Source organism: Dendrobates tinctorius, unplaced genomic scaffold (assembly GCF_039654945.1).
Source record: "Dendrobates tinctorius isolate UK_male_01 unplaced genomic scaffold, ASM3965494v1 ptg000295l, whole genome shotgun sequence".
Taxonomy (NCBI): Eukaryota; Metazoa; Chordata; class Amphibia; order Anura; family Dendrobatidae; genus Dendrobates; species Dendrobates tinctorius.
The window spans coordinates 12,501-39,437 of NW_027361962.1; the positions used below are offsets into that span (position 1 = coordinate 12,501).

At 50.0% G+C, this 26,937-nt stretch overlaps 1 protein-coding gene across 2 annotated transcripts in view; it reads right to left on the bottom strand.

Annotated features, from left to right (window-relative positions):
* The window catches only part of LOC141073018 (uncharacterized), a 42,974-nt gene that overhangs the window by 2,433 nt on the left and 13,604 nt on the right, over window positions 1-26,937 (bottom strand). For both annotated transcript variants that reach the window (XM_073560293.1, XM_073560294.1), the window contains exons 2-8: window positions 16,389-19,982; window positions 15,437-15,528; window positions 15,283-15,341; window positions 13,652-13,803; window positions 11,855-12,017; window positions 11,218-11,409; window positions 537-767 (exon numbers count right to left, since the gene is read on the bottom strand). In XM_073560293.1, the coding sequence (XP_073416394.1) occupies window positions 537-767; window positions 11,218-11,409; window positions 11,855-12,017; window positions 13,652-13,803; window positions 15,283-15,341; window positions 15,437-15,528; window positions 16,389-19,982 (4,483 nt within the window). The remainder of the gene's footprint in view (window positions 1-536; window positions 768-11,217; window positions 11,410-11,854; window positions 12,018-13,651; window positions 13,804-15,282; window positions 15,342-15,436; window positions 15,529-16,388; window positions 19,983-26,937) is intronic.

Consider the following 26,937-nt stretch of genomic DNA (forward strand, 5'->3'; position numbering starts at 1 on the left):
CTTTCTGATACGGTTTTTGGAGCAGATTTTACGCCAAAATCAGCGTCGATAAATGCCTGAAATCAACTTGCAACACGCGGTCCCCTTCATTAGAATGAGAAGATGCACCTTCAGGGACCGTCGCGCTTTTTCTCTTTGTGTTTTTTTTTTAACCTATGATAGAAAAAACCATCATGATAATTCTCTGGCATGAGAAAATCATGAAAAAGAAATGCATTTTTGCTGTGGCTTTTGGAACAGAATTTTTGGTAAAATGATACCCCAAACCGCATAAAAAAAAGGATGCTTGTCGGGCTATTGCTTTTCCTCTTAGGCCTGAGGAGGCTGTTGTCTTTCTCTCTGAACTGAAGAGTCAAATCTGAAAGTCTGGTTGCTAAGGGATCATTGCCTAGCAGCACATACCTTACATCTGAGTTTTCCAGGCACTTGGCCGCACCCCGGTTTTTACCCTCCAGGGGTATATTTGGCCGCCCCGCACCCTTCACCAGATTCCCGATGATTGACATTCACCATAGTGGTCGGCTTACTTCCATTACCTGGGTGGGGTGCGGACCGGCTGCTGGACCTGGTTTGTTTGGGGGACGTTCCGCGCTCCGTCCTGACAGCCGCACACGCAGCTCCCCAGAGCCTGCAGAGGAAACACCTCTTCGGAGCTGCTGAAGGCCGGGTTATCCAGGGAATTGAGTGACGCCGAGGTCGTCAGCCATGTTTGCGAAGGACACCAGAAATGTGTGGGGACATCATCAAAGCGACTGAACCTCCTGTAACTGAATTATTACACGTCAGTCAATGAGAATTATCCACCGACACACACAACACCTCACACCTGAAGCAAACGTCTCCTGATATAAAGGGGAACACATGGACCAGCCGTAAATCCCTATTGTTGGTTGCTGCCAAAACAGCCTGAACTCCACAAGACCCATGATGGCGGCCGTCCTGTGGAATCACTGCCCCGTGTGTTGTTTAGTGCGGCCTCGATGTTTTCCAACACTTCCCAGACAGAACATGGAAAATTCAGAGAAATTCTGTGTGATGGGGGCTATATCTTACAGAAAATGTACTCACACTCCCATTAAGGTAATCCTGCTGCCATGAAGAGGATACGGTACAATGTTTAGGTGGGCAAGACTTCACTCCTCACACAATGGGGTGATCATGACCCTCAGGCCGGGATCATACATGCGAGAAACTCACATGTTAGTACCCGGCACTGCCGCCGGCACTCGGGAGCGGAGTGCGCGGCTGCATGTGTAGCTATGTGGCCGCACACTCTGATCCGACTGCCGGCGGCAGTGCCGGGTACTAACATGCGAGACTCGTCCAAGTTTCTCGCATGTGTGATCCTGGCCTAAGACTAACTCTCCTTACTGGGACCAAAAGGTAAGTAATAAACATTGTGTACCCAGAAAACCAAGACCTGCCGTATACAGGGAACACCCCACAAGACCTGCCGTATACAGGGAACACCCCACAAGACCTGCCGTATACCAGGAACACCCCACAAGACCTGCCGTATACAGGGAACACCCCACAAGACCTGCCGTATACAGGGAACACCCCACAAGACCTGCCGTATACAGGGAACACCCCACAAGACCTGCCGTATACAGGGAACATCCCACAAGACCTGCCGTATACAGGGAACACCCCACAAGACCTGCCGTATACAGGGAACACCCCACAAGACCTGCCGTATACCAGGAACACCCCACAAGACCTGCCGTATACAGGGAACACCCCACGAGACCGGCCGTATACCGGGGACACCCCACGAGACCTGCCGTATACAGGGAACACCCCACAAGACCTGCCATATACCGGGAACACCCCACGAGACCTGCCGTATACAGGGAACACCCCACAAGACCGACCGTATACCGGGGACACCCCACGAGACCTGCCGTATACAGGGAACACCCCACAAGACCTGCCGTATACAGGGAACACCCCACAAGACCTGTCGTATACAGGGAACACCCCACAAGACCTGCCGTATACAGGGAACACTCCACAAGACCTGCCGTATACAGGGAACGCCCCACAAGACCCGTCGTATACCGGGAACACCCCACAGGACCTGCCGTATACAGGGAACACCCCACAAGACCTGCCTTATATCGGGAACACCCCACAAGACCTGCCGTATACAGGGAACACCCCACAAGACCTGTCGTATACAGGGAACACCCCACAAGACCTGCCGTATACAGGGAACACTCCACAAGACCTGCCGTATACAGGGAACGCCCCACAAGACCCGCCGTATACCGGGAACACCCCACAGGACCTGCCGTATACAGGGAACACCTCACAAGACCTGCCGTATACAGGGAACACCCCACAAGACCTGCCGTATACAGGGAACACTCCACAAGACCCGCCGTATACCGGGAACACCCCACAGGACCTGCCGTATACCGGGAACACCCCACAAGACCTGCCTTATATCGGGAACACCCCACAGGACCTGCCGTATACAGGGAACACCCCACAGGACCTGCCGTATACCAGGAACACCTCACAAGACCCGCCGTATACCGGGAACATCCCACAAGACCTGCCGTATACAGGGAACACCCCACAAGACCTGCCGTATACAGGGAACACCTCACAAGACCCGCCGTATACCGGGAACATCCCACAAGACCTGCCGTATACAGGGAACACCCCACAAGACCTGCTGTATACCGGGAACACCCCACAAGACCCGCCGTATACCGGGAACATCCCACAAGACCTGCCGTATACAGGGAACACTCCACAAGACCCGCTGTATACCGGGAACACCCCACAAGACCTGGCGTATACAGGGAACACCTCACAAGACCTGCCGTATATCGGGAACACCCCACAGGACCTGGCGTATACAGGGAACACCTCACAAGACCTGCCGTATATCGGGAACACCCCACAGGACCTGCCGTATACAGGGAACACCCCACAAGACCTGCCGTATACAGGGAACACTCCACAAGACCTGCTGTATACCGGGAACACCCCACAAGACCTGCCGTATACCGGGAACACCCCACAAGACCTGCCGTATACAGGGAACACCTCACAAGACCTGCCGTATACAGGGAACACCCCACAAGACCTGCCGTATACAGGGAACACTCCACAAGACCCGCCGTATACCGGGAACACCCCACAAGACCCGCCGTACACCGGGAACACCCCACAGGACCTGCCGTATACAGGGAACACCCCACAAGACCTGCCGTATATCGGGAACACCCCACAGGACCTGCCGTATACAGGGAACACCTCACAAAACCTGCCGTATACAGGGAACACTCCACAAGACCCGCCGTATATCGGGAACACCCCACAGGACCTGCCGTATACAGGGAACACCTCACAAGACCTGCCGTATACCGGGAACACCCCACAGGACCTGCTGTGTACAGGGAACAACCCACAAGACCTGCCGTATACCGGGAACACCCCACAAGACCCGCCGTATACCGGGAACACCCCACAAGACCCGCCGTACACCGGGAACACCCCACAGGACCTGCCGTATACAGGGAACACCCCACAAGACCTGCCGTATATCGGGAACACCCCACAGGACCTGCCGTATACAGGGAACACCCCACAAGACCGGCCGTATACCGGGGACACCCCACGAGACCTGCCGTATACAGGGAACACCCCACAAGACCTGCCATATACCGGGAACACCCCACAAGACCTGCCGTATACAGGGAACACCCCACAAGACCGACCGTATACCGGGGACACCCCACGAGACCTGCCGTATACAGGGAACACCCCACAAGACCTGCCGTATACAGGGAACACCCCACAAGACCTGTCGTATACAGGGAACACCCCACAAGACCTGCCGTATACAGGGAACACTCCACAAGACCTGCCGTATACAGGGAACGCCCCACAAGACCCGCCGTATACCGGGAACACCCCACAGGACCTGCCGTATACAGGGAACACCCCACAAGACCTGCCTTATATCGGGAACACCCCACAAGACCTGCCGTATACAGGGAACACCTCACAAGACCTGCCTTATATCGGGAACACCCCACAAGACCTGCCGTATACAGGGAACACCCCACAAGACCTGCCGTATATCGGGAACACCCCACAGGACCTGCCGTATACAGGGAACGCCCCACAAGACCTGCCGTATATCGGGAACACCCCACAGGACCTGCCGTATACAGGGAACACCCCACAAGACCTGCCTTATATCGGGAACACCCCACAAGACCTGCCGTATACAGGGAACACCCCACAAGACCTGCCTTATATCGGGAACACCCCACAAGACCTGCCGTATACAGGGAACACCCCACAAGACCTGTCGTATACAGGGAACACCCCACAAGACCTGCCGTATACAGGGAACACTCCACAAGACCTGCCGTATACAGGGAACGCCCCACAAGACCCGCCGTATACCGGGAACACCCCACAGGACCTGCCGTATACAGGGAACACCTCACAAGACCTGCCGTATACAGGGAACACCCCACAAGACCTGCCGTATACAGGGAACACTCCACAAGACCCGCCGTATACCGGGAACACCCCACAGGACCTGCCGTATACCGGGAACACCCCACAAGACCTGCCTTATATCGGGAACACCCCACAGGACCTGCCGTATGCAGGGAACACCCCACAGGACCTGCCGTATACCAGGAACACCTCACAAGACCCGCCGTATACCGGGAACATCCCACAAGACCTGCCGTATACAGGGAACACCCCACAAGACCTGCCGTATACAGGGAACACCTCACAAGACCCGCCGTATACCGGGAACATCCCACAAGACCTGCCGTATACAGGGAACACCCCACAAGACCTGCTGTATACCGGGAACACCCCACAAGACCCGCCGTATACCGGGAACATCCCACAAGACCTGCCGTATACAGGGAACACTCCACAAGACCCGCTGTATACCGGGAACACCCCACAAGACCTGGCGTATACAGGGAACACCTCACAAGACCTGCCGTATATCGGGAACACCCCACAGGACCTGCCGTATACAGGGAACACCCCACAAGACCTGCCGTATACAGGGAACACTCCACAAGACCTGCTGTATACCGGGAACACCCCACAAGACCTGCCGTATATCGGGAACACCCCACAAGACCTGCCGTATACAGGGAACACCTCACAAGACCTGCCGTATACAGGGAACACCCCACAAGACCTGCCGTATACAGGGAACACTCCACAAGACCCGCCGTATACCGGGAACACCCCACAAGACCCGCCGTACACCGGGAACACCCCACAGGACCTGCCGTATACAGGGAACACCCCACAAGACCTGCCGTATATCGGGAACACCCCACAGGACCTGCCGTATACAGGGAACACCTCACAAAACCTGCCGTATACAGGGAACACTCCACAAGACCCGCCGTATATCGGGAACACCCCACAGGACCTGCCGTATACAGGGAACACCTCACAAGACCTGCCGTATACCGGGAACACCCCACAGGACCTGCTGTGTACAGGGAACAACCCACAAGACCTGCCGTATACCGGGAACACCCCACAAGACCCGCCGTATACCGGGAACACCCCACAAGACCCGCCGTACACCGGGAACACCCCACAGGACCTGCCGTATACAGGGAACACCCCACAAGACCTGCCGTATATCGGGAACACCCCACAGGACCTGCCGTATACAGGGAACACCCCACAAGACCTGCTGTGTACAGGGAACAACCCACAAGACCTGCCGTATACCGGGAACACCCCACAAGACCCGCCGTACACCGGGAACACCCCACAGGACCTGCCGTATACAGGGAACACCCCACAAGACCTGCCGTATATCGGGAACACCCCACAGGACCTGCCGTATACAGGGAACACCTCACAAAACCTGCCGTATACAGGGAACACTCCACAAGACCCGCCGTATATCGGGAACACCCCACAGGACCTGCCGTATACAGGGAACACCTCACAAGACCTGCTGTATATCGGGAACACCCCACAGGACCTGCCGTATACAGGGAACACCTCACAAGACCTGCCGTATACCGGGAACACCCCACAAGACCTGCCATATACAGGGAACAACCCACAAGACCTGCCGTATACCGGGAACACCCCACAAGACCTGCCGTATACAGGGAACACCCCACAAGACCTGCCGTATACAGGGAACACCCCACAATACCTGCCGTATACAGGGAACACCCCACAATACCTGCCGTATATCGGGAACACCCCACAGGACCTGCCGTATACAGGGAACACCTCACAAGACCTGCCGTATACCGGGAACACCCCACAGGACCTGCTGTGTACAGGGAACAACCCACAAGACCTGCCGTATACCGGGAACACCCCACAAGACCCGCCGTACACCGGGAACACCCCACAGGACCTGCCGTATACAGGGAACACCCCACAAGACCTGCCGTATACAGGGAACACCCCACAAGTCCCGCCGTATACCGGGAACACCTCACAAGACCCGCCGTATACAGGGAACACCCCACAAGACCCGCCGTATACAGGGAACACCCCACAAGACCTGCCGTATACAGGGAACACCCCACAAGACCTGCCGTATACAGGGAACACCCCACAAGACCTGCCGTATACAGGGAACATCCCACAAGACCTGCCGTATACAGGGAACATCCCACAAGACCTGCCGTATACAGGGAACACCCCACAAGACCCGCCGCATACAGGGAACACCCCACAAGACCTGCCGTATACAGGGAACATCCCACAAGACCTGCCGTATACAGGGAACACCCCACAAGACCTGCCGTATACAGGGAACACCCCACAAGACCTGCCGTATACAGGGAACATCCCACAAGACCTGCCGCATACAGGGAACACCCCACAAGACCTGCCGTATACAGGGAACATCCCACAAGACCTGCCATATACCGGGAACACCCCACAAGACCCTGCCATATACCGGGAACACCCCACAAGACCCGCCGTATACAGGGAACACTCCACAAGACCTGCTGTATACAGGGATCTCCCCACAAGACCCGCCGTATACAGGGAACACCCCACAAGACCTGCCGTATACAGGGAACACCCCACAAGACCTGCCGTATACCGGGAACATCATACAAGACCCTGCCGTATACAGGGAACACCCCACAAGACCTGCCGTATACTGGGAACATCATACAAGACCTGCCGTATACAGGGAACACCCCACAAGACCTGCCGTATACAGGGAACACCCCACAAGACCTGCCGTATACCGGGAACATCATACAAGACCCTGCCGTATACAGGGAACACCCCACAAGACCTGCCGTATACTGGGAACATCATACAAGACCTGCCGTATACAGGGAACACCCCACAAGACCTGCCGTATACAGGGAACACCCCACAAGACCTGCCGTATACAGGGAACACCCCACAAGATCTGCCGTATACCGGGAACACCCCACAAGACCTGCCTTATACAGGGAACACCCCACAAGACCTGCCGTATACCGAGAACACCCCACAAGACCTGCCGTATACAGGGAACACCCCACAAGACCCGCCGTATACAGGGAACACCCCACAAGACCTGCTGTATACCAGGAACACCCCACAAGACCTGCCGTATACAGGGAACACCCCACAAGACCTGCCGTATACCAGGAACACCCCACAAGACCTGCTGTATACAGGGAACACCTCACAATACCTGCTGTATACAGGGAACACCTCACAAGACCTGCTGTATACCAGGAACACCCCACAAGACCTGCTGTATACAGGGAACACCTCCACAAGACCTGCTGTATACAGGGAACACCTCACAAGACCTGCTGTATACCAGGAACACCCCACAAGACCTGCCGTATACCGGGAACACCCCACAAGACCTGCCGTATACAGGGAACACCCCACAAGACCTGCCGTATACCGGGAACACCCCACAAGTCCTGCTGTATACCAGGAACACCCCACAAGACCTGCTGTATACCAGGAACACCCCACAAGACCTGCCGTATACCGGGAACACCCCACAAGACCTGCCGTATACCAGGAACACCCCACAAGACCTGCCGTATACCGGGAACATCCCACAAGACCTGCCGTATACCGGGAACACCCCACAAGACCTGCCGTATACAGGGAACACCCCACAAGACCTGCCGTATACAGGGAACACCCCACAAGACCTGCCGTATACCGGGAACACCCCACAAGACCTGCCGTATACCAGGAACACCCCACAAGACCTGCTGTATACCAGGAACACCCCACAAGACCTACCGTATACAGGGAACAACCCACAAGACCTGCTGTATACAGGGAACACCCCACAAGACCTGCTGTATACAGGGAACACCCCACAAGACCTGCTGTATACAGGGAACACCCCACAAGACCTGCTGTATACAGGGAACATCCCACAAGACCTGCCGTATACCGGGAACACCCCACAAGACCTGCCGTATACAGGGAACACCCCACAAGACCTGCCGTATACAGGGAACACCCCACAAGACCTGCCGTATACCGGGAACACCCCACAAGACCTGCCGTATACCAGGAACACCCCACAAGACCTGCTGTATACCAGGAACACCCCACAAGACCTGCCGTATACAGGGAACAACCCACAAGACCTGCTGTATACAGGGAACACCCCACAAGACCTGCTGTATACAGGGAACACCCCACAAGACCTGCTGTATACAGGGAACACCCCACAAGACCTGCCGTATACAGGGAACACCCCACAAGACCTGCTGTATACAGGGAACACCCCACAAGACCTGCCGTATACAGGGAACACCCCACAAGACCTGCTGTATACAGGGAACACCCCACAAGACCTGCTGTATACAGGGAACATCCCACAAGACCTGCTGTATACAGGGAACATCCCACAAGACCTGCCGTATACAGGGAACACCCCACAAGACCTGCTGTATACCGGGAACACCCCACAAGACCTGCCGTATACCGGGAACACCCCACAAGACCTGCCGTATACAGGGAACACCCCACAAGACCTGCCGTATACAGGGAACACCCCACAAGACCTGCCGTATACAGGGAACACCCCACAAGACCTGCCGTATACCGGGAACACCCCACAAGACCTGCCGTATACAGGGAACACCCCACAAGACCTGCCGTATACCGGGAACACCCCACAAGACCTGCCGTATACAGGGAACACCCCACAAGACCTGCCGTATACCGGGAACACCCCACAAGACCTGCCGTATACAGGGAACACCCCACAAGACCTGCCGTATACCGGGAACACCCCACAAGACCTGCCGTATACCAGGAACACCCCACAAGACCTGCTGTATACCAGGAACACCCCACAAGACCTGCCGTATACAGGGAACAACCCACAAGACCTGCTGTATACAGGGAACACCCCACAAGACCTGCTGTATACAGGGAACACCCCACAAGACCTGCTGTATACAGGGAACACCCCACAAGACCTGCCGTATACAGGGAACACCCCACAAGACCTGCTGTATACAGGGAACACCCCACAAGACCTGCTGTATACAGGGAACATCCCACAAGACCTGCCGTATACCGGGAACACCCCACAAGACCTGCCGTATACAGGGAACAACCCACAAGACCTGCTGTATACAGGGAACACCCCACAAGACCTGCTGTATACAGGGAACACCCCACAAGACCTGCTGTATACAGGGAACACCCCACAAGACCTGCCGTATACAGGGAACACCCCACAAGACCTGCCGTATACAGGGAACACCCCACAAGACCTGCTGTATACCGGGAACACCCCACAAGACCTGCCGTATACCGGGAACACCCCACAAGACCTGCCGTATACAGGGAACACCCCACAAGACCTGCCGTATACAGGGAACACCCCACAAGACCTGCCGTATACAGGGAACACCCCACAAGACCTGCCGTATACAGGGAACACCCCACAAGACCTGCCGTATACAGGGAACACCCCACAATATTTCCTCTTCTGGCGATGACCCGGCCATGTAGACTTCACAATTTGGCCCTTGTCTAGGTCACTCACATCCTGACACTTTCCCACTTTTCTTGCTTCCAGAATGTCTATTTCAAGAACTGACTGATGTCTTGCTGATAACATTTCCCTCCATGACAGGCACTGTCATCGCCAAACAATAATGTCATTCATTTCACCCGTCAGTGGTTTTAATGTTATGGCTGACGACATTCTCTCCATTTTACACGTTTCCCATTTTGCGCGGAGATTCTCTCATTCTCTCTTATTACTGACTCCAGATATCCTGAAGCAAGAAACGGTCTCATGACAATTGCCTGGGATTTAGGAGACCCTATTAAATGATCGCCAATATCAATGCTCATCTCTGGTTACCATGGCATCAGATGGCCGGGCCGCCTCCACCGCCGGTTCCCCTTTTGCAAGTTGCAATCTGAGCAAGCGGCGATGGCTTCCTCAGCCAGCAGGAGGCGAGCGGGGAACGTGAACTCCGAGGACGTGATCCGAGCTGGATGAGCGCAGGCAGCACTGCGTTACCGGAGATCGCCTGCATGGCTGAAGGCAGTAGTGACGAGAACGGGGGGCATCCATGGCGTCCGATGAAAGCCAAACTAAGGGTGAAAAGCTGCACCCTGTAAGCCCGGCAATGTGCGGGGGTCCTGGGGCGTCACTCCTGCCCCTACGACTCCACAGGTAAACATGGAGTCCAAATAAATGAAAGGGATGACAGGCGATGGGGTCCAGAGACGGAACCGGAGCAGCCATGGTGGTCAGCCATTGTTTTCTGTCAATGGACGTTTTTGCTGATACCAATTTGGGGTACATAAAACGTTTTGATTGTTTTTCTAGCATTTTTTTAGGTAGGTATAGTGACCAAAAAAATCATAATTTTCGAATGTGCTGTTATTTATTTATTATTATTTTAGTGATTAGCTGCAGCAGTTAAATAGTTAAACAGTGGCAAGCAGAGCAAACCCCAGTCGCTGCTGCTAAAGGAAGGTGCTGACTGTATAACTGGGCCGACGACTGCTGGGTACGGTGAGCGATCAGCTCCTGATCCCACTACATACCCCACCACTTGAAGTGTTAAGTACCTGTGTCGGTTCGTTTCATCCATTACATTTCCAGGAGGAATAACAGAGGATAGGAAAAATTTTTACAAAATTCTTTAAAGTGATTACTGAAGACAGCCGAAGGATGCGGTGACGACACAAGTGATATTCTTTTACCTGCTTTGTGTCTGGGCCACTTTCTGTTGCAGAATCTGGGTCTGAAACCTCCGAACCAGGATGAAAACAGCGGCCGCGGCGCAGATGATGATGCAAAACACCACGGCGCAGGCAATGGCGGCCAGGCGGTGATGCGTCATTCTGTAGTCGCAGGTCTGTCCCATGTACCAAAAATCTCTGCCGATCGGGCACCTGATGGGGTCAGGACAGAATCCAGAGTGATCGACAGGAAACCTTCCCAACTACAACGGGAAAGACTGAGCAAACAATCATCCCTCAAGGGAAGAACTACAAGTCTCAGCATGCATCTATCAATTTCTCACCATTAAGCTTCCTGTCGATGAATGGGAACATTTCTCTGTGTTCATCCAGAAGCTGAGAACACTTGGATGGTTTTTAACTTCTAGATGAAACATATTTCTGTTCATTGACAGCAAGCGCAGGTCTCGTCAATGGAGAGGAATGGAAACAGTTTAAAGGGACAGAACTTCTTATGACATAAGACTAGATGACTTCCAAGCTTTCTTCGCGCTCTTACATTCATGGCTTGTAAGTCTCCTCACTCTGGCATGTCAGTCTCCCAAGGAGAAACCCCTTAGACAGCATATCACCATGAAATCCATGCAGCACTACTCACTGGCACTCAGGGTCCTGCCCCTTGCGGTGGATGCAGATGCCGTTGTTGTGGCAGAAGAGACTGTGACAAGGTGACAGACAGAGGGCGCTGAGCGTCCGCAGAGGCGCACACCGGAAACTCCGAGGGCAGGCGAACCAGTCTGTGCACGGATCGGCATGGCTGACTGTAGGGAGGAGACGAGATGTAAGAATGACATCGATGAGACTCAGAGTCAGTAATGTGCGGTCATAGAGGAGCGCTTAGGAAGCGACCCAGGGGCAGTTAGAATGTCAGGTCTCCACCGCAGCTCCAGCCGAAAAACCTCCGATGGAGGATAGGAGCAATGAGAAAATGGGAAACGGTCTTAGGAGTTAAAGGACAGAGACTAAGACGAGAGATGGGGTGAAACCACTACGCGTTTCGACGGAGGATCGAAGATGTCTGCTGAAGACGGATCCTCCGTTGAAACGCGTTGTGGTTTCACCCCATCTCTCGTCTTAGTCTCTGTCCTTTAACTCCTAAGACCGGTTTCCATTTTCTCATAGATGAGACTCAGTCCTACTCATCACATACTGACCCCAGAGACCAGGATGCCCCGAGTATGTAATGCCAAGAGTAGGAAACCACCGGACACCAGGGACTGGAAAATTACATCACTGGGCACCAAGAACTGGGGTAATACACAACTGGGCACCAGGGACAGAAGTAATGAACACTGGATGTAAGGGACTGTAATAAACTAATGTACACCAGGGACTGAAGAAATAAATCACTGGATGCCAGGGACAGAAATATTACACAATGGACAGCAGGGACTGGAATAATAAACTAAAGGACAGCAGGGACTGGAATAATAAACTAAAGGACAGTTTACAGTAATAGACTAAAGGACACCATGGACCTGAACAATAAATCACTAGACATGAGAGACTGGAGTAATAAACTAAGGGGCACCAGGGATTGGAGTAATAGACACTAGGGTTTGGAGAAATGAACCACTGGACACCAGGGATTGAAGTAATAGACTAAAGGACACCAGGGACTGGAGTAATGGACACCAAGGATTGGTGTAATGAACCACTGGACACCAGGGACTGGACCAATAAATCACTAGACACGAGGGACTGGAGTAATAAACCACTGAACACCATAGATTGGAATAATAAACCACTGGACCCCAGGGACTGGAATAATAAACTACAGGACACCAGGGACTGGAGTAATAAACCACTGACCCCAGGGACTGGAATAATAAACTACAGGACATCAGGGACTGGAGTAATAAACCACTTGACACAAGGGATTGGAATAATAGATTAATGGACAGAAGGACCTGGAGTAATATATTAAGGACACCATGGACAGGAGTAATAAACTGCTGAGCATCACCGACTGGAGTAATGAACCACTGGACACCAGGGACTGGAATATTAAGGGCTTATTTGCATCGTGTACATTTACGGCATATCCCCAGGACTGGAGCATAGCGCTGGCCTCTAGTCTATACATTCATTTGTATGAGAATTCATTCTCCAGTTGGTAGGGGAACAGTGTGGATGGACGGGGCTGACATCAGTACATGACACCGTGCACCAGGGGGCGTCACATGTGATAAAAGGTGACAGGTATTAATAGAGGAAGCTATGGGTGGGGGGCACAGATCATAGGACGGGTCACCGGGTCACCTCCCTGCAGGGTAATACCTACTTATTCCAGGAAGAGACATTTCAACGTTCCGACACAGAGTCAGACGTAACCAGAAATCAGGCTGCAGGTGACATCATGAGGGGGCTGCAGTCTTACCGGGGGTCTCCTCACCTGTCAGGGTTGTGTTATAGATTATATAGGGTTTCCCCAAGGACTTGAGAAGCGTGGATGGATCAGAGAGGACGAGTTCCTGCGCAGCAGACATCAGGCTCCCTGGGCGCACGCTGAACAGCACTTTGTATTCCATGGCAGCGCCAGCCACCCTGAAACGACAAGAGGCAGCCATTGCCAGGAGGCCTGAAAGGCAGATTTACTAACGGCATGAAAGATATCCTACAACAAAAGGGATGAAAATAAATTCTGCATCCAGGATACCAAGCGATGGCGCACAATGGAGGGGCACGGGCGCCCTTGGCTGGGGAAACGCCTGGGACTGGCAGGAGATGTTCGGGCCGCAGCCTCCACCGGAGATGGCTGGGAGCTTGGAAGCTGCGTTCATTGTTTGATTGTTGAACCAAATTCAATTGCATAAAGTGTCTTTATACGACCTTCCCTTCACTTTCATCTTTGTAAATCCGGAAGCTCCTATCGTGTACTAGAAGAAACCTCTCTGATCACCGCTGCATAGATAGCAGGAAGTGCTAAAAGGTAAAGTGTCATTAGAAAATCACCTACTACATAAATGAAGTTTCCACAGTTTTGGTGATTGTTTTGGTTGTTTGTTTTTTTTGTATCCATCTCACAATTTATATTTAAAAAAAATAATCCTAAATTTCATCCTAAAATGTAATACTTTTCACACTGAACAACATAAAAATCTGGCACTTCTCAGCAGACATTTCATTATCACTACAGGCAGGATTACAATGACAGTCAACACCTACGGTATGTATAGATTACACAATGTTCACAATAGGTGATGTCACAGCTCACCTCCTCCTCCTATACAACGACTGATAATACCTATATATACAGTAGATAACACAGGATCCACTTTTCAAAATAGGTGATGTCACAGCTCACCTCCTCCTCCTCCTGTACAATGAATGATAACACCTATAGATACAGTAGATAACAAAGGATTCTCCATTCACAATAGGTGATGTCACAGCTCACCTCCTCCTCTTGTACAATGACTGATAACACCTCTATATACAGTAGATAACACAGGATCCATCATTCACAATGGCTAATATCACAGCTCACCTCCTCCGCCTCCTGTACTATGACTGATAACATCTCTATAAACAGTAGATAACATAGGATCCATCATTCACAATATGTGAAGTCACAGCTCACCTCCTCATCCTGTACAATGACTAATAATACCTCTATATACAGTAGATAACAAAGGAACCATTTACAATAGGTAATATCACAGCTCTCCTCCTCCTCCCCCTCCCGTACCTCTATATACAGTAGATAACACAGGATCCACCATTCACAATATGCGATATCACAGCTCACCTCCTCCTCCCCCTCCCGTACCTCTATATACAGTAGATAACACAGGATCCACCATTCACAATATGCGATATCACAGCTCACCTCCTCCTCCCCCTCCCGTACCTCTATACACAGTAGATAACACAGGATCCACCATTCACAATAGGTGATATCACTTATATTGTGTTATTTTTTGTTATTTTATTACATTTTTCATGTTTTTTTTTCTGTCTATTCTAGGCACAGCTGTCCTAGCAATCGAATAATAAGGACCATAAAGGGGTCTCGTCACTCACGTCACATTCAGAACCTCAATCTTATCAAATCCCGGGATAGACTTGTAAGCAGAAGTCAACTGAAAGAAAATACAAGAGGAAATCAAAGTCAGGACTAGTTCATATGGGCAACCAGGGTTCAAATCCGGGGCTAGTCCCACGCCGGGACACTGACCTCTTGTAGGAGAAGTCGTTTGCAGGACTCCACCTGTTCACACGCTGCATGGTGGGTCATGTTCACACTGTAGGTGATGTTAAGAGATTGCACTGATGGAGGAGATTGAGAATTATTATAATTTAGAGGGACGAACAGCAAAGAAAAAATATACTGAAACGGAAAACTTTCTACAAAACGGCTGAGCGGTTTTTAATTGGACAATATTCTAGTGGCACTAGGGGGAGCTCCGAATACTGTTTTAAAGGGAATCCGTTACCAGGTTTGTGCTATGTAATCTGAGAGCAGCATAATGTAGGGACTGAGACCCTGATTCCAGCGATGTGTCACTTGCTGGGTTACTTTTTGTCATTTTGATACAATCACAGTTTTCTCTGCTGCAGATCTAGCAGAGCTCTGAATGCTGAGCTGTGTATAACCCCGCCCACACCACTGATTGGTAACTTTCTGTGTATACTGCACATTGATAGAAAGCTGTGATGGGGGTGTGTGGTTGGACTATGAGGAACGAGACAACCAAATCCGGTAGTGATAATCTTCTGCTGATAAAACACTGATTTTATTGAAACAGCAACACACAACCTAGTAAGTGACACATCGCTGGAATCAGGCTCTCAGCCCCTACATCATGCTGCTCTCAGATTACGTTCTTCGAAAGCAGAGTCATTTCTAGCTTTGCTCCATTGAAGTGAATTAGGCAAAGCTGGAATACCGCTCACAACCTGCAGACAAGTATGGTGTAATCTTTGGAAGAAAGCAGCCATGTTTTTATAGGTTTGTACAGAACAACCCACTTTGACGTCTTTATGAGCGATCGTTCTTTCTATAAAGGTCAGTCTACTGGTGCAGGTTTTAGAGAACTCAAGACAAATGAAGGGGAAAAACAACAGATAAAATCTGTCAAAAGGAGAATAAATGATTCCAGTCTGGGCAGTAAGAGGTCACGACTGACCTTTAAAGACTGGCTGCTGCTCGTCCACAATGAAGATTCGGTCTCTTCCAGGCTGCACTGTCATCATCTCACCAATATTCTGGGTGGTGAACGTGTCGGATTGCGATGATGTTACCGACTTCGATTCAGTTGTGGAACTCTTCACTGTCGTGAGCCCACCACTGGCATGGTTCTTTTCTGAAGTATGGCTTCTCGTGGGGTAAAATGTTGGTCCTGAGTCCCGTCTACCATCTCGACTTTGATGTCCACCAGAAAATGTTGGACTAGATATCTCACTCCAAGGTCCGGCAGTGGTGTGTGACCTAACAGGTCCTTCATTTACACCTGGTGTCCCCGATATGGAGGTTAGATGATCTCCTGTAGGAAGAAGCTCTGATCTAGCCCTTGTGATGTGTTGAGATGTTTGAGTTTCCAAATCTTTTTGACTTTGTGTTGATGGTAGTTGTACTCTGTGAGTTGGTGATACGTCACCATAAGGTGTGTTTGTATTTTTAGGCATCTCAGACGTTGGCTCGGAAGATTCCGTTTTATCTCTACTGTATCCCATTGTATTGGTTGGGTTCAGTGGTTCAGTTTTCGGTATCAGGGATATTGTCCTATTCTTTACGAGTGTCTCAGTAGGAGTGGTAGACACTCTTCTTGGCTGGCTAGTGGTCTCTGTTGTGTCCTTTGTGATAGGTTGTGTCTGTGTGGATGGTTCTCTAAAGCTTTCTGTGGTCATTTTTTGGTGTATAGATGATTTTGAACTATTGATTGTGTTTGGTTCAGTGTGAGTCAGTGTTACTGTTAGAGTATTTTCAAGCCAACCGGGAGAGGTCCTTGTGATTGACTCAGTTTGCTTGATCGGATACGATGGGTTGCTCTTGTTTGGCATTGTTTGAGTAACTAGTTCTGTCTCTGTCCAACTGACCAGTTTGGTGCCCGTTATAGAGGTGGTAGGGTCTGAGTTGTCCTTCGTGATTGACTCAGTTTGCTTGATCGGATACGATGGGTTGCTCTCATTTGGCATTGTTTGAGTAACTAGTTCTGTCTCTGTCCAACTGACCAGTTTGGTGCCAGTTATAGAGGTGGTAGGGTCGGAGTTGTCCTTCGTGATTGGCTCAGTTTGCGTTGTAGATCGAGTCTTGTTTAAGACCAAGTCTGTTTGTGACTCATTGTGGCCATATATTATTGCTTGTTTACTACTATATGGAGGTGTACTAGGCTCAGTATACAGATTGTCTGTGGATAGTTTTGGGTGTGTTTCATTGAAGACCTTCAATGTTATAAGGTCTGGTGGACCGTGCATGTTCAACGAAGGGTCGGTCACATTGTATAGAACAGGGTGAGTCTCTGTTTCTGATTTCGAGTTAGGCAATGGCTCAGTGGATGATCCTATCCTGACTTTTGTAGAGTCAGCTTCTGTGGACAGATTGGGATAGGTCTGTGTGGACTGATAAGATGAGCCATGTGCAGCCACATCTGGCTGGCTTTGTGTAGGTTCCACTGGTTGGGTCTCATCAATTAATTTAACCTGCAACTGTGTGGTTATCTCTGTCTCGTTTACAGTAATTACTCTCTTGGCGTTGTGTGCCAAGACCTCAGTCTTTTTATTCGTGGTCACATGTGAAGTTAGCATTGGCGGAGTTTGGGTGTTAAGTTCCATCGAAAACTCTTCAGTTGTAGTTGTGTTATATATGGTTGACTGTGTTGGTAGATGTTTCTGTGTTGTCGGCTTAAAGGTCATCTTTGGGTATGGACTTTCTAGGCTCTCATGTTCCGAACTGTTGAGCATGTGTGGATTTGTCATGCCAGGTTCATACAGTGTTGGGAACACCCGTTGAGTCTGCGCTGGTAGACTTAAAGTACTTAGGTTCTGTAAACTTTGAGAGGTTGATTTTGGTTCTACTGTTGTGAAGAGCATCCAGGGACTTGACGTGGCTGTTTCGGGTTCAGAAAGGTTCTTTCTTAGGTGGGCTAAGGTAGTTGTACCCAAATTTGATCCATTACTTACGGTTTCTTGACTTGTATGAAAACTTCTTATCTCTTCTCGGAGTGGAGATTGGCTTGGATGCCTCTTTTTACCTATGTGATCTAGGGAAACTTGAGTGAAACTCATCTGATGTTGGACCCAGTGTTCATTATGCTTATGTGGATGAGTAAAGTTATGTAGATGTCTATGGTGTCTATTAGTACCAGCTAACCTTGCTGGGGATGTAACTGTATGTTGAGACACAGTGTTATCGGTTTGATTGTGTTCACCCAACAAAAAGTGTTTATGACTATGTGTCTGGTTCCGATGAATGTGTCCACCTGTTGTCAATTCTGGATGAGTCTGGTATTGCTGCTCCACAGTGTTGTGGACTTGTACTTTAGACTGGGTTGTCGCCCGTAATGAAGTCCAGACCTCCGTGGCTTCCTCCACTGGATGCGTCTGTGGATCAGAAGCTCTTTGGGTCTCGTTGATCACTGTGCCCAGCGTTATAGGCTCAGAACTGACCAGATTCATTTTGTCTGGTTCTAACTGAATAGTCCGATCTTGACCCAGTCTAGAAAGTTCTGCCTCTTGTAAGGTCTCCTTTGACTGGTTGAAGATCCCATCTATATCTGGTACCCTTATAGTTACTTTTGACTCTTTCATTATGTCAGATTGCCGTGCTCCTGGCAAATGCAAACTAACTTCCTTCAAAAGCTCGGGTGTCGAGAAGTCTTTTGTTCTATCGATCTGAGGTACCAACGTCATGTTTTCGTTTCTCCATACACGTTCTGATGTGTTCGGAGAGTTCAGTTCATATAACATTTTCTTTTTGCCATATAGAAAACTGGAATTTGGCAAAGAGTGAGTAATATGGTTGATATTATGAGTGACTGCCTGGGAACTATTGTTTATTACAGTTCTAAGCAAAGCTGAGGAGCTATTGGCTTCATCTTTTAGCTTCTTGTTGAGCTGGGACCCCAATGGGAGATGTGTCAATCTATCGGCTACTGGTGAGATGTTCTTCTGGCCAAGTTGTAAGCTGTTCCTCAATGGTGTTACAGATCTGTGAGGTTTGACCATCTCCTCTACACCAGTACTAGAATTCGAGTGATGGAAATGTCCTATTCCAGGTCTCATTGTAACATTTTTATGATGGACGTGTGGTGGGCGCTGATACCTGGAAGAAGGGTTTTTCACTGTGGTCTTCATCATATTTTTGAGCTTGCTATGGGGGGTTGGCACTTTCCTGATGATAGGTTTCTTTATAGAGGACTCAATCTGTGAATGGCTCTTGGCGGTAACTGGCATTTTGGTTGGGCGTAAATGAGTAATATTTTGTGTGGAGCTTATACTCTTGTGGTGGGTCGAATTTTTATGCCTTAACTTGGTGGTGTTTATTATTCTGCCACCTTGTACCAGGATGTCTTGGTCTGTCACTGCAGAAGGATTTAGAGGGAGAGGATGGAGTAATGTGCCATTTTTTGGAGCTGGAGAATGCGCAGGTATTTTTTTCGTGGGTGTATTGGATCCTGATGGTTTTCGGAGAGGGGTCTGAGTAGTCACAGCCATGGTAAACCGAGACCCCAAAGTGGTTGCTCTGTAAGTTTCAACTTCGTACGTATCATTGGCGAGAAGTTCTGGAAGGTACAAAAAGAAAAATGTCAATTAAAAGTAATGGGGGTATACCAAAGCTGCTGCCATCGGAAACACTATGGCTGATGTCATACATGGACATGCTGTTTGCAGCAGTATTCATTTGTACAGTATAGCAGCATTATCTATGTGTACAGCAAGTTGACGCTATTTGTTCACCGTCTAGCAACATTATTCATTTTTACAGTACGGTTGCATTATTTATGGGTACAGCATGGTGACATTAATTATGTGCACCATTACGACAGCACTAACTTATGTATGGGTCGCCCCTCACACCCAGGGCAGCGGGGTACTCGGTACCGGGCCGGTGTCAGGGAGATGTGTCACAGCAGCGGTGACCCGGTCCGTGGTCCTGGGCGCCCAATATCAATGGCGATGATGTTAATGGTGTTAAAGTTTATTGGAATAGTTCGTGACGCCACCTGTGGTGCTCGACAAGTGTGATGTCAGGCCGATGCTGCGGGCAGATCCTCTGGGACTGATGGTGTGGTGCAGCAAAGATGGTGTAGCTCCCCACAGTCGGAGCTGTAGTCCCAGGGCAGTGTAGGTGCAATGGATGAGGAGAGGTGCAGAATGGTATAGATGTTGTTACCCAGATGTGGCGGTGCTGGAATAACTGGAGGACACCAGGGTGTGCGGTTCCAAAGCTTTACTCACTGTTTGCAGTTCACACAAATGCCTGCCTCCGCACTGTGTTCTTCAGGTCAGGGCCCCAGCCAACCTCCAGGCAGGATAGGATTCTCCCCTCCACACTCCGCCAATATGTACCTTACTGAGCGACTCCTCCAATGCGCCTTTAGGTGCGAAGCACTCCAGTACTTAGTTACGCTGGAATGCCTCTCTCTAGGTGTTCTTAGTCTCTACTTGTATGACAGACAGCTGTAGCCTGCTTCGGGGACTCCTCTCTGCGTCCCGGCTCTCTATTCAGTTGCTGTTGTGTCCCAAGTCTATGATGGGAGTAAGGCGTTAGCGGCTCACTACTCCTCCGGTGTTTGTTGCCGGACATAAAGATCCAATCAACCTCGGGGACCGGGCCCCAGCCTTTGCGCTCTGGACTGGAAGGGTTCTCTCTCTTTCCCAACCTGCTTCCCACCGTCCTTCTATTCTCCTTCGTTCCGATCTGTTCTATCTCTCTTATGGAATCTGTAGTGTCCTGTCTACGTCTCTTTCTCCTTCTCTTCCTTCCCATGCCAGCTGGCTCAGGTCACTGAGGCAGCTGCAGCACTCCTTCTTCCATCCCTCTTCCAGGGATCCTCACTCCTGTCTGAGTGACTTCCTACTCCACTGACCTTCTGTCAGACTGACCTCGAAATCCTACACCTTCCCTCTCTTTTATAGCTAACTCTACCCGCCTCCCCAGCACCTCTCGTGTTACGAAGCCAGGGACCACAAAAGGCACCCTATGACCTTTCCAGCATAAAGCATGGATGGGTCCCTGCTGAACTATCCTGTGTGTGGGGTGCAGGTGTTGGAATGTGAAAGGGAGTTCCCACCCTACCTGGATGGTGGGGTACCACACCTTAGGAGAAGGTGCAGTACCTTTGTGGCGACTGAAGTCTCAGGGGCGCCACATACCCTCCCGTTAAACACAGCACGTCCGCGGGCTGCAAGACAACAAAAGTACAATACAGGAACACACAAAAATTTTAAATGCTGTTTAGCAATACTTATCTAATCTTCCTAATGTAGGAGGTACATTTCTTAAACGTTACAAACAGGCTAACTTCCTATCTTAGTATCAAAAATTTTCTTTAAGTGCAATTCCTAGTTCAAAGTGCAATTATTCTCTCTCTCTCTCTCTAGTACACATTTATTTTTCTACTTTCACTGTCTCTTCTAGACGCAAGACACTGACCGCAAATACGTGGTCTGTCACCTGTCTACTTTCAATTTCTTTATTCACATTTCTCATCTCTATATCAGACATTCCTAATTCTTCTATAAAAGCCATTTCTCAGTTACTAATACTCATAAAACACATTATCAAATACTTCACAGTAAAACATTCAACAGTTATTCTTGTAAGGTGCTGGACACCGCTCCCAGCCGGGATCTCTTGCAATGTCCTTTGAGGTAGACATCATCTTCGAAAAGTGTCCATGCAGAAACATTATCTTCGCAAAGAGTCTCTAAATGTAAAACCAAGAAAGTGCACCTAAAGAGGTGCAAACTATTTACAATAAAAGTTTTGGATCATACAGCGTTCATGATCTCCTCAGTTCCAAATGTAGAAAAACGCTGCCAAACAAAAGCAGGGCAACAAAAGTTCTACCGGAAAAACATGATAGCAAAAAAAAAAAAAACAGAAAAAGGCACAACTGGTGCAAACAAACCCTCCTGGGTAACGAGAGTTACTTTAGGTTACTAGTGCGGTTCCCCTCCAGGGACTGGTATCCCGGTCCCAGACCAGATCTAGCACGACCTGGCCAGCCACTGCAACTGCGGTTCACCCCAGGGCCTTCCCAGGTGGAGGAACATCCGACATACCTGGGGCCTCCTGGCGGTGCGGCCTCTGCTCCGCTGCAGGTGGTGATGGAGCGGATGGTGGCTCCGGATCCGCAGGGGTCTCTGCGGGGACCTGCGCAGCCGCGTCGGGTCCGGGCGGGAGCTCCACTTCCACTCCCGGGTCCTCCGGTAATTTCTTCGGGCAGGCGGCATTCAGCCATACGGTCAGGGTAGAAGTGTAGATCAGCGCTGCCCGGGGACTGTCTGGTGTGGTAGCGGCAGGTAACGATGGAGGGGGTACCGCTGGTGTAGGCCCCGCCGGGGCGCGCTGCCGTCTCAGCTTCTCCAAGGCTTCCTTCCTCAGCTGCAGACTGGCTGTCAATTCAGCTATTTCAGCTTCTAGTTGCTGGCGGTTCATTCCGGAGTTCGGGTTGGAGCCGTCAGCCATGGCACTAGGGAGATCCGTTTCCCCGCGCTCCGCAGGCCTCCTTCCCTCACTCTCCAGAATGGCGTTCTGGCGTTCTTCCTGCTCCGCCCTTCTGCTCGCCACTGGCTTCCTCTGCCCCTCCTTCCAGCGCCTCCATACCAAGCCAGTATACGAACCCCTCTGGGGGTGGGCCATGCATCTGTCACATAGTAATTCAGGCAGGGAAGGCCCAATACTCTTCGCAGTCTTTTCTTTTGACCTCCCATCTCTTCACGCCCTTCTTCTCCGCGCCAGCGGCCATCTTTGAGATTCATGTCACAGTCTATTAAATTTGGTCTTTTGCACATTTTCAAAAGTTGTAAATCCAAGGCACACAGAACCCGATGGTATCGGGTCTCGTCATCCTGTTCGTGATGCCAAAATTGGGTCGCCCCTCACACCCAGGGCAGCGGGGTACTCGGTACCGGGCCGGTGTCAGGGAGATGTGTCACAGCAGCGGTGACCCGGTCCGTGGCCCTGGGCGCCCAATATCAATGGCGGTGATGTTAATGGTGTTAAAGTTTATTGGAATAGTTCGTGACGCCACCTGTGGTGCTCGGCAAGTGTGATGTCAGGCCGACGCTGCATGCAGATCCTCTGGGACTGATGGTATGCGCAGCCTAGATGGTGTAGCTCCCCACAGGCGGAGTTGTAGTCCCAGGGCAGTGTAGGTGCAATGGATGAGGAGAGGCGCAGAATGGTATGGAGGCTGGTACCCAGGTGCAGTGGTGCGGGAATAACTGGAGGACACCAGAGTATGCGGTTCCAAAGCTTTGCTGACTGCAGTTCACTCAACTGCCTGCCTCCGTACTGTGTTCTCCAGGTCAGGGCCCCAGCCAACCTCCAGGCAGGATAGGATTCTCCCCTCCACACTCCGCCAACATGCACCTTACTGAACGACTCCTCCAATGTGCCTTTAGGTGCGAAGCACTCCAGTACTTAGTTACCCTGGAATGCCTCTCTCTAGGTGTTCCTAGTCTTTACTTGTATGACAGACAGCTGTAGCCTGCTTCGGGGACTCCTCACTGCGTCCCGGCTCTCTATTCAGTTGCTGTTGTGTCCCAAGTCTATGATGGGAGTAAGGCGTCAGTGGCTCACTACTCCTCCGGTGTCTGTTGCCGGACATAAAGATCCAATCAACCTCGGGGACCGGGCCCCGGCCTTTGCACTCTGGACTGGAAGGGTTCTCTCTCTTTCCCAACCTGCTTCCCACCGTCCTTCTATTCTCCTTCGTTCCGATCTGTTCTATCTCTCTTATGGAATCTGTAGTCTCCCATCTACGTGTCTTTCTCCTTCTCTTCCTTCCCGTGCCAGCTGGCTCAGGTCACTGAGGCATCTGCAGCACTCCTTCCTCCATCCCTCTTCCAGGGATCCTCTCTCCTGTCTGAGTGACTTCCTACTCCACTGACCTCCTGTCAGACTGACCTCGAAATCCTACACCTTCCCTCTCTTTTATATCTAACTCCACCCGCCTCCCCAGCACCTCTCGTGTTACGAAGCCAGGGACCACAAAAGGCACCCTATGACCTTTCCAGCATAAAGCATGGATGGGTCCCTGCTGAACTATCCTGTGTGTGGGGTGCAGGTGTTGGAATGTGGAAGGGAGTTCCCACCCTACCTGGATAGTGGGGCACTACACCTTAGGAGAAGGTGCAGTACCTCTGTGGCGACTGAAGCCTCAGGGGCGCCACATGTACATTGTACGACGACACTCAATTCACTTTTCAATTAAAGCTTGTGCACTTACTAGTAATATCCTTGTCCTTTAATACAGTATTGAGTAAGAACATGAGAAATTCCTAAGTAGACGATCATAAAGTGCAACGTCAGGTTTCACCGCGATATTTGCTCACTCCTCAGTATTTCATACATTACAAAGATGTTTTGCCCCCCGCCCCTTTTCCGCTGCTAATTACAAAAACAGAATTTGGGTTTATTGCAGGGGATGAGTGAAATAGCGCAGGTAGATTAACCTTTTGAGATAATTTCTGTTTTTTTTTCCATTTTAATTCGAATCATAAAATGCATCATGAATCTATTATAGATGTGTAACTTTTGTAAGAGTCCAACATAAAATACAGATTGCACCAGTTAATTCATGCCACATCAATTCCCAGCATATGTGCTACTTACCCTATTCCCCTTATTGCTGTTTGCTCACACTGTATTTCCCATATATACAGTAGATAACACAGAATCCGCCATTCACAATAGGTGATGTCAAAGCTCACCTTCTCCTCCCCAAGTACAATGACTGATAACACAGGTTCCACTCTTCACAATAGAAGAGGTCACAGCTCACATCCTCTCCCCTCCTGTACAGTGATTGATAACACCTCTGTATATAGTATATAACACAGGATCCATAATTTTTCACCAGTTTCTGCACTAGTAGGTGAAAACTAGCTGCTATGATGCCTCCCATACACAGCACACACAGACCTGAGGGATTCCATCTCTCCTGTCCCTATGTATCACATGGAGGATATTACACAGTAATACTGAGCAGTGTAAATGTGAATCCTGCACAGGGGGTGAAATAAAACACTTACTAAAAAAGAATCAGCGTGATCTGTTTGTTTTATTCCCTCCCTTCTCCGCTGACTTAAACAGGCAGCTGTAATCTGATCCCTCAGTGAACTGGTTGTCATTTTTTTGTCTTAAGAAAGAAAGTGAATGATGACGAGTTCAGGAGGCAGGTGGAAAAGAAGTGGCTCATAAGTGGAGAAAGAATAACATTTTTCCTTATCTCTCTATATTCGCCTGTATTGTATTTTATGCAAAATGTAAAGAAATGACAGCGATCATTTAAGTTAGTGTTTTTGTCTATTTTTTTTAAGGTTTTAGGGCCATCAAACTGCTTTGTAACGCATCCAAATAATAATAATGGACCCATTCAAGCAAAAATATATTGCAGTAGTGAAAAAAAAAAAGCTTTATAATGGCTCGAACACCGTAAACTCGCACCGGCTGCCAAAGAAATACTGCACAAGTGGTGGAGTTTACTACCAACCTAAAAAATTTGCTGCAAGGAGGGAAAGCTGCGCTGTGTGACCTGCGGGGCAGGCGGACAGGAAGCCAGAAGTGATATCCAAGGCTTTATAGGACACAGGAGGACGCAGTAATTGGGCTGCCCATTTTTCATTTTCCACTTTCCTTGACAGCATTTCAGAGATGTCTCTAAGAACCTGCGGACCTCTGACTGTGTGAACATCTAGTGACCTTTATTAAGGAAGCCTTCGAAATTTGGCAACCAGAGGGCACGCAGAAGGATGCGCGGCCATATAATGACGGTTTCTTTGCGCAGAGCCCAGACTCCCGAACAGGTTTTTGCATTGAGGACATTGTAAGTGAAAGTTTGATGACTTCTCAAGCTGATGTGGAGCAGAGTTGGCCGGCGAGAGGCCGGAGCATCCTGTCCCTCTGTTTCCTGAGGCCGGATAGGATTCTTGTGGTCTGTTTCCGCAGATCCCTCTGGACGCAGAACTGCGACCTTATCTGCCGGAAAACCTGTCCCGATAAGGTGGAGAAGCCAAGGGAAAGGGGTGTTAAAGGCAGAGGGGAAATTCACTCTACAGGAACCACTTGCTGATCGAAAGTTGATGATTTGCAGATAAAACAGTAGAAGTATTCCCTGGTCGCCACTAATTCACACCCCGAAACGTCAGATTGGAAATATTCACCCTTTAGGACCTTTTTTGGGGCATATTTCAATATTATGGAACTTACTCTGCAGGGAACCACGTTGGTTGCCCCAATAATGAGGACAATGAGGCAGTTTTTACGTCACCATTATGGGAAATGTCCATCTTTTCCAGAACTGACATGATATCAATAGTTTGTGATTCCCTAAACCATTGGAAGATGGTGGAAACTCTCTCTTCAAGCCTCAACTTAGGAGATAAACATTTAGGAAAGACCTTAAGACCTAAAAGTTTAGGAAAAAGTAAAGCTGACCCCCTATATGTTTTCTGATTTACCGGGATCACAGAAGATGAAATTTGGAGAGTTGTTGGCTGGGGTGG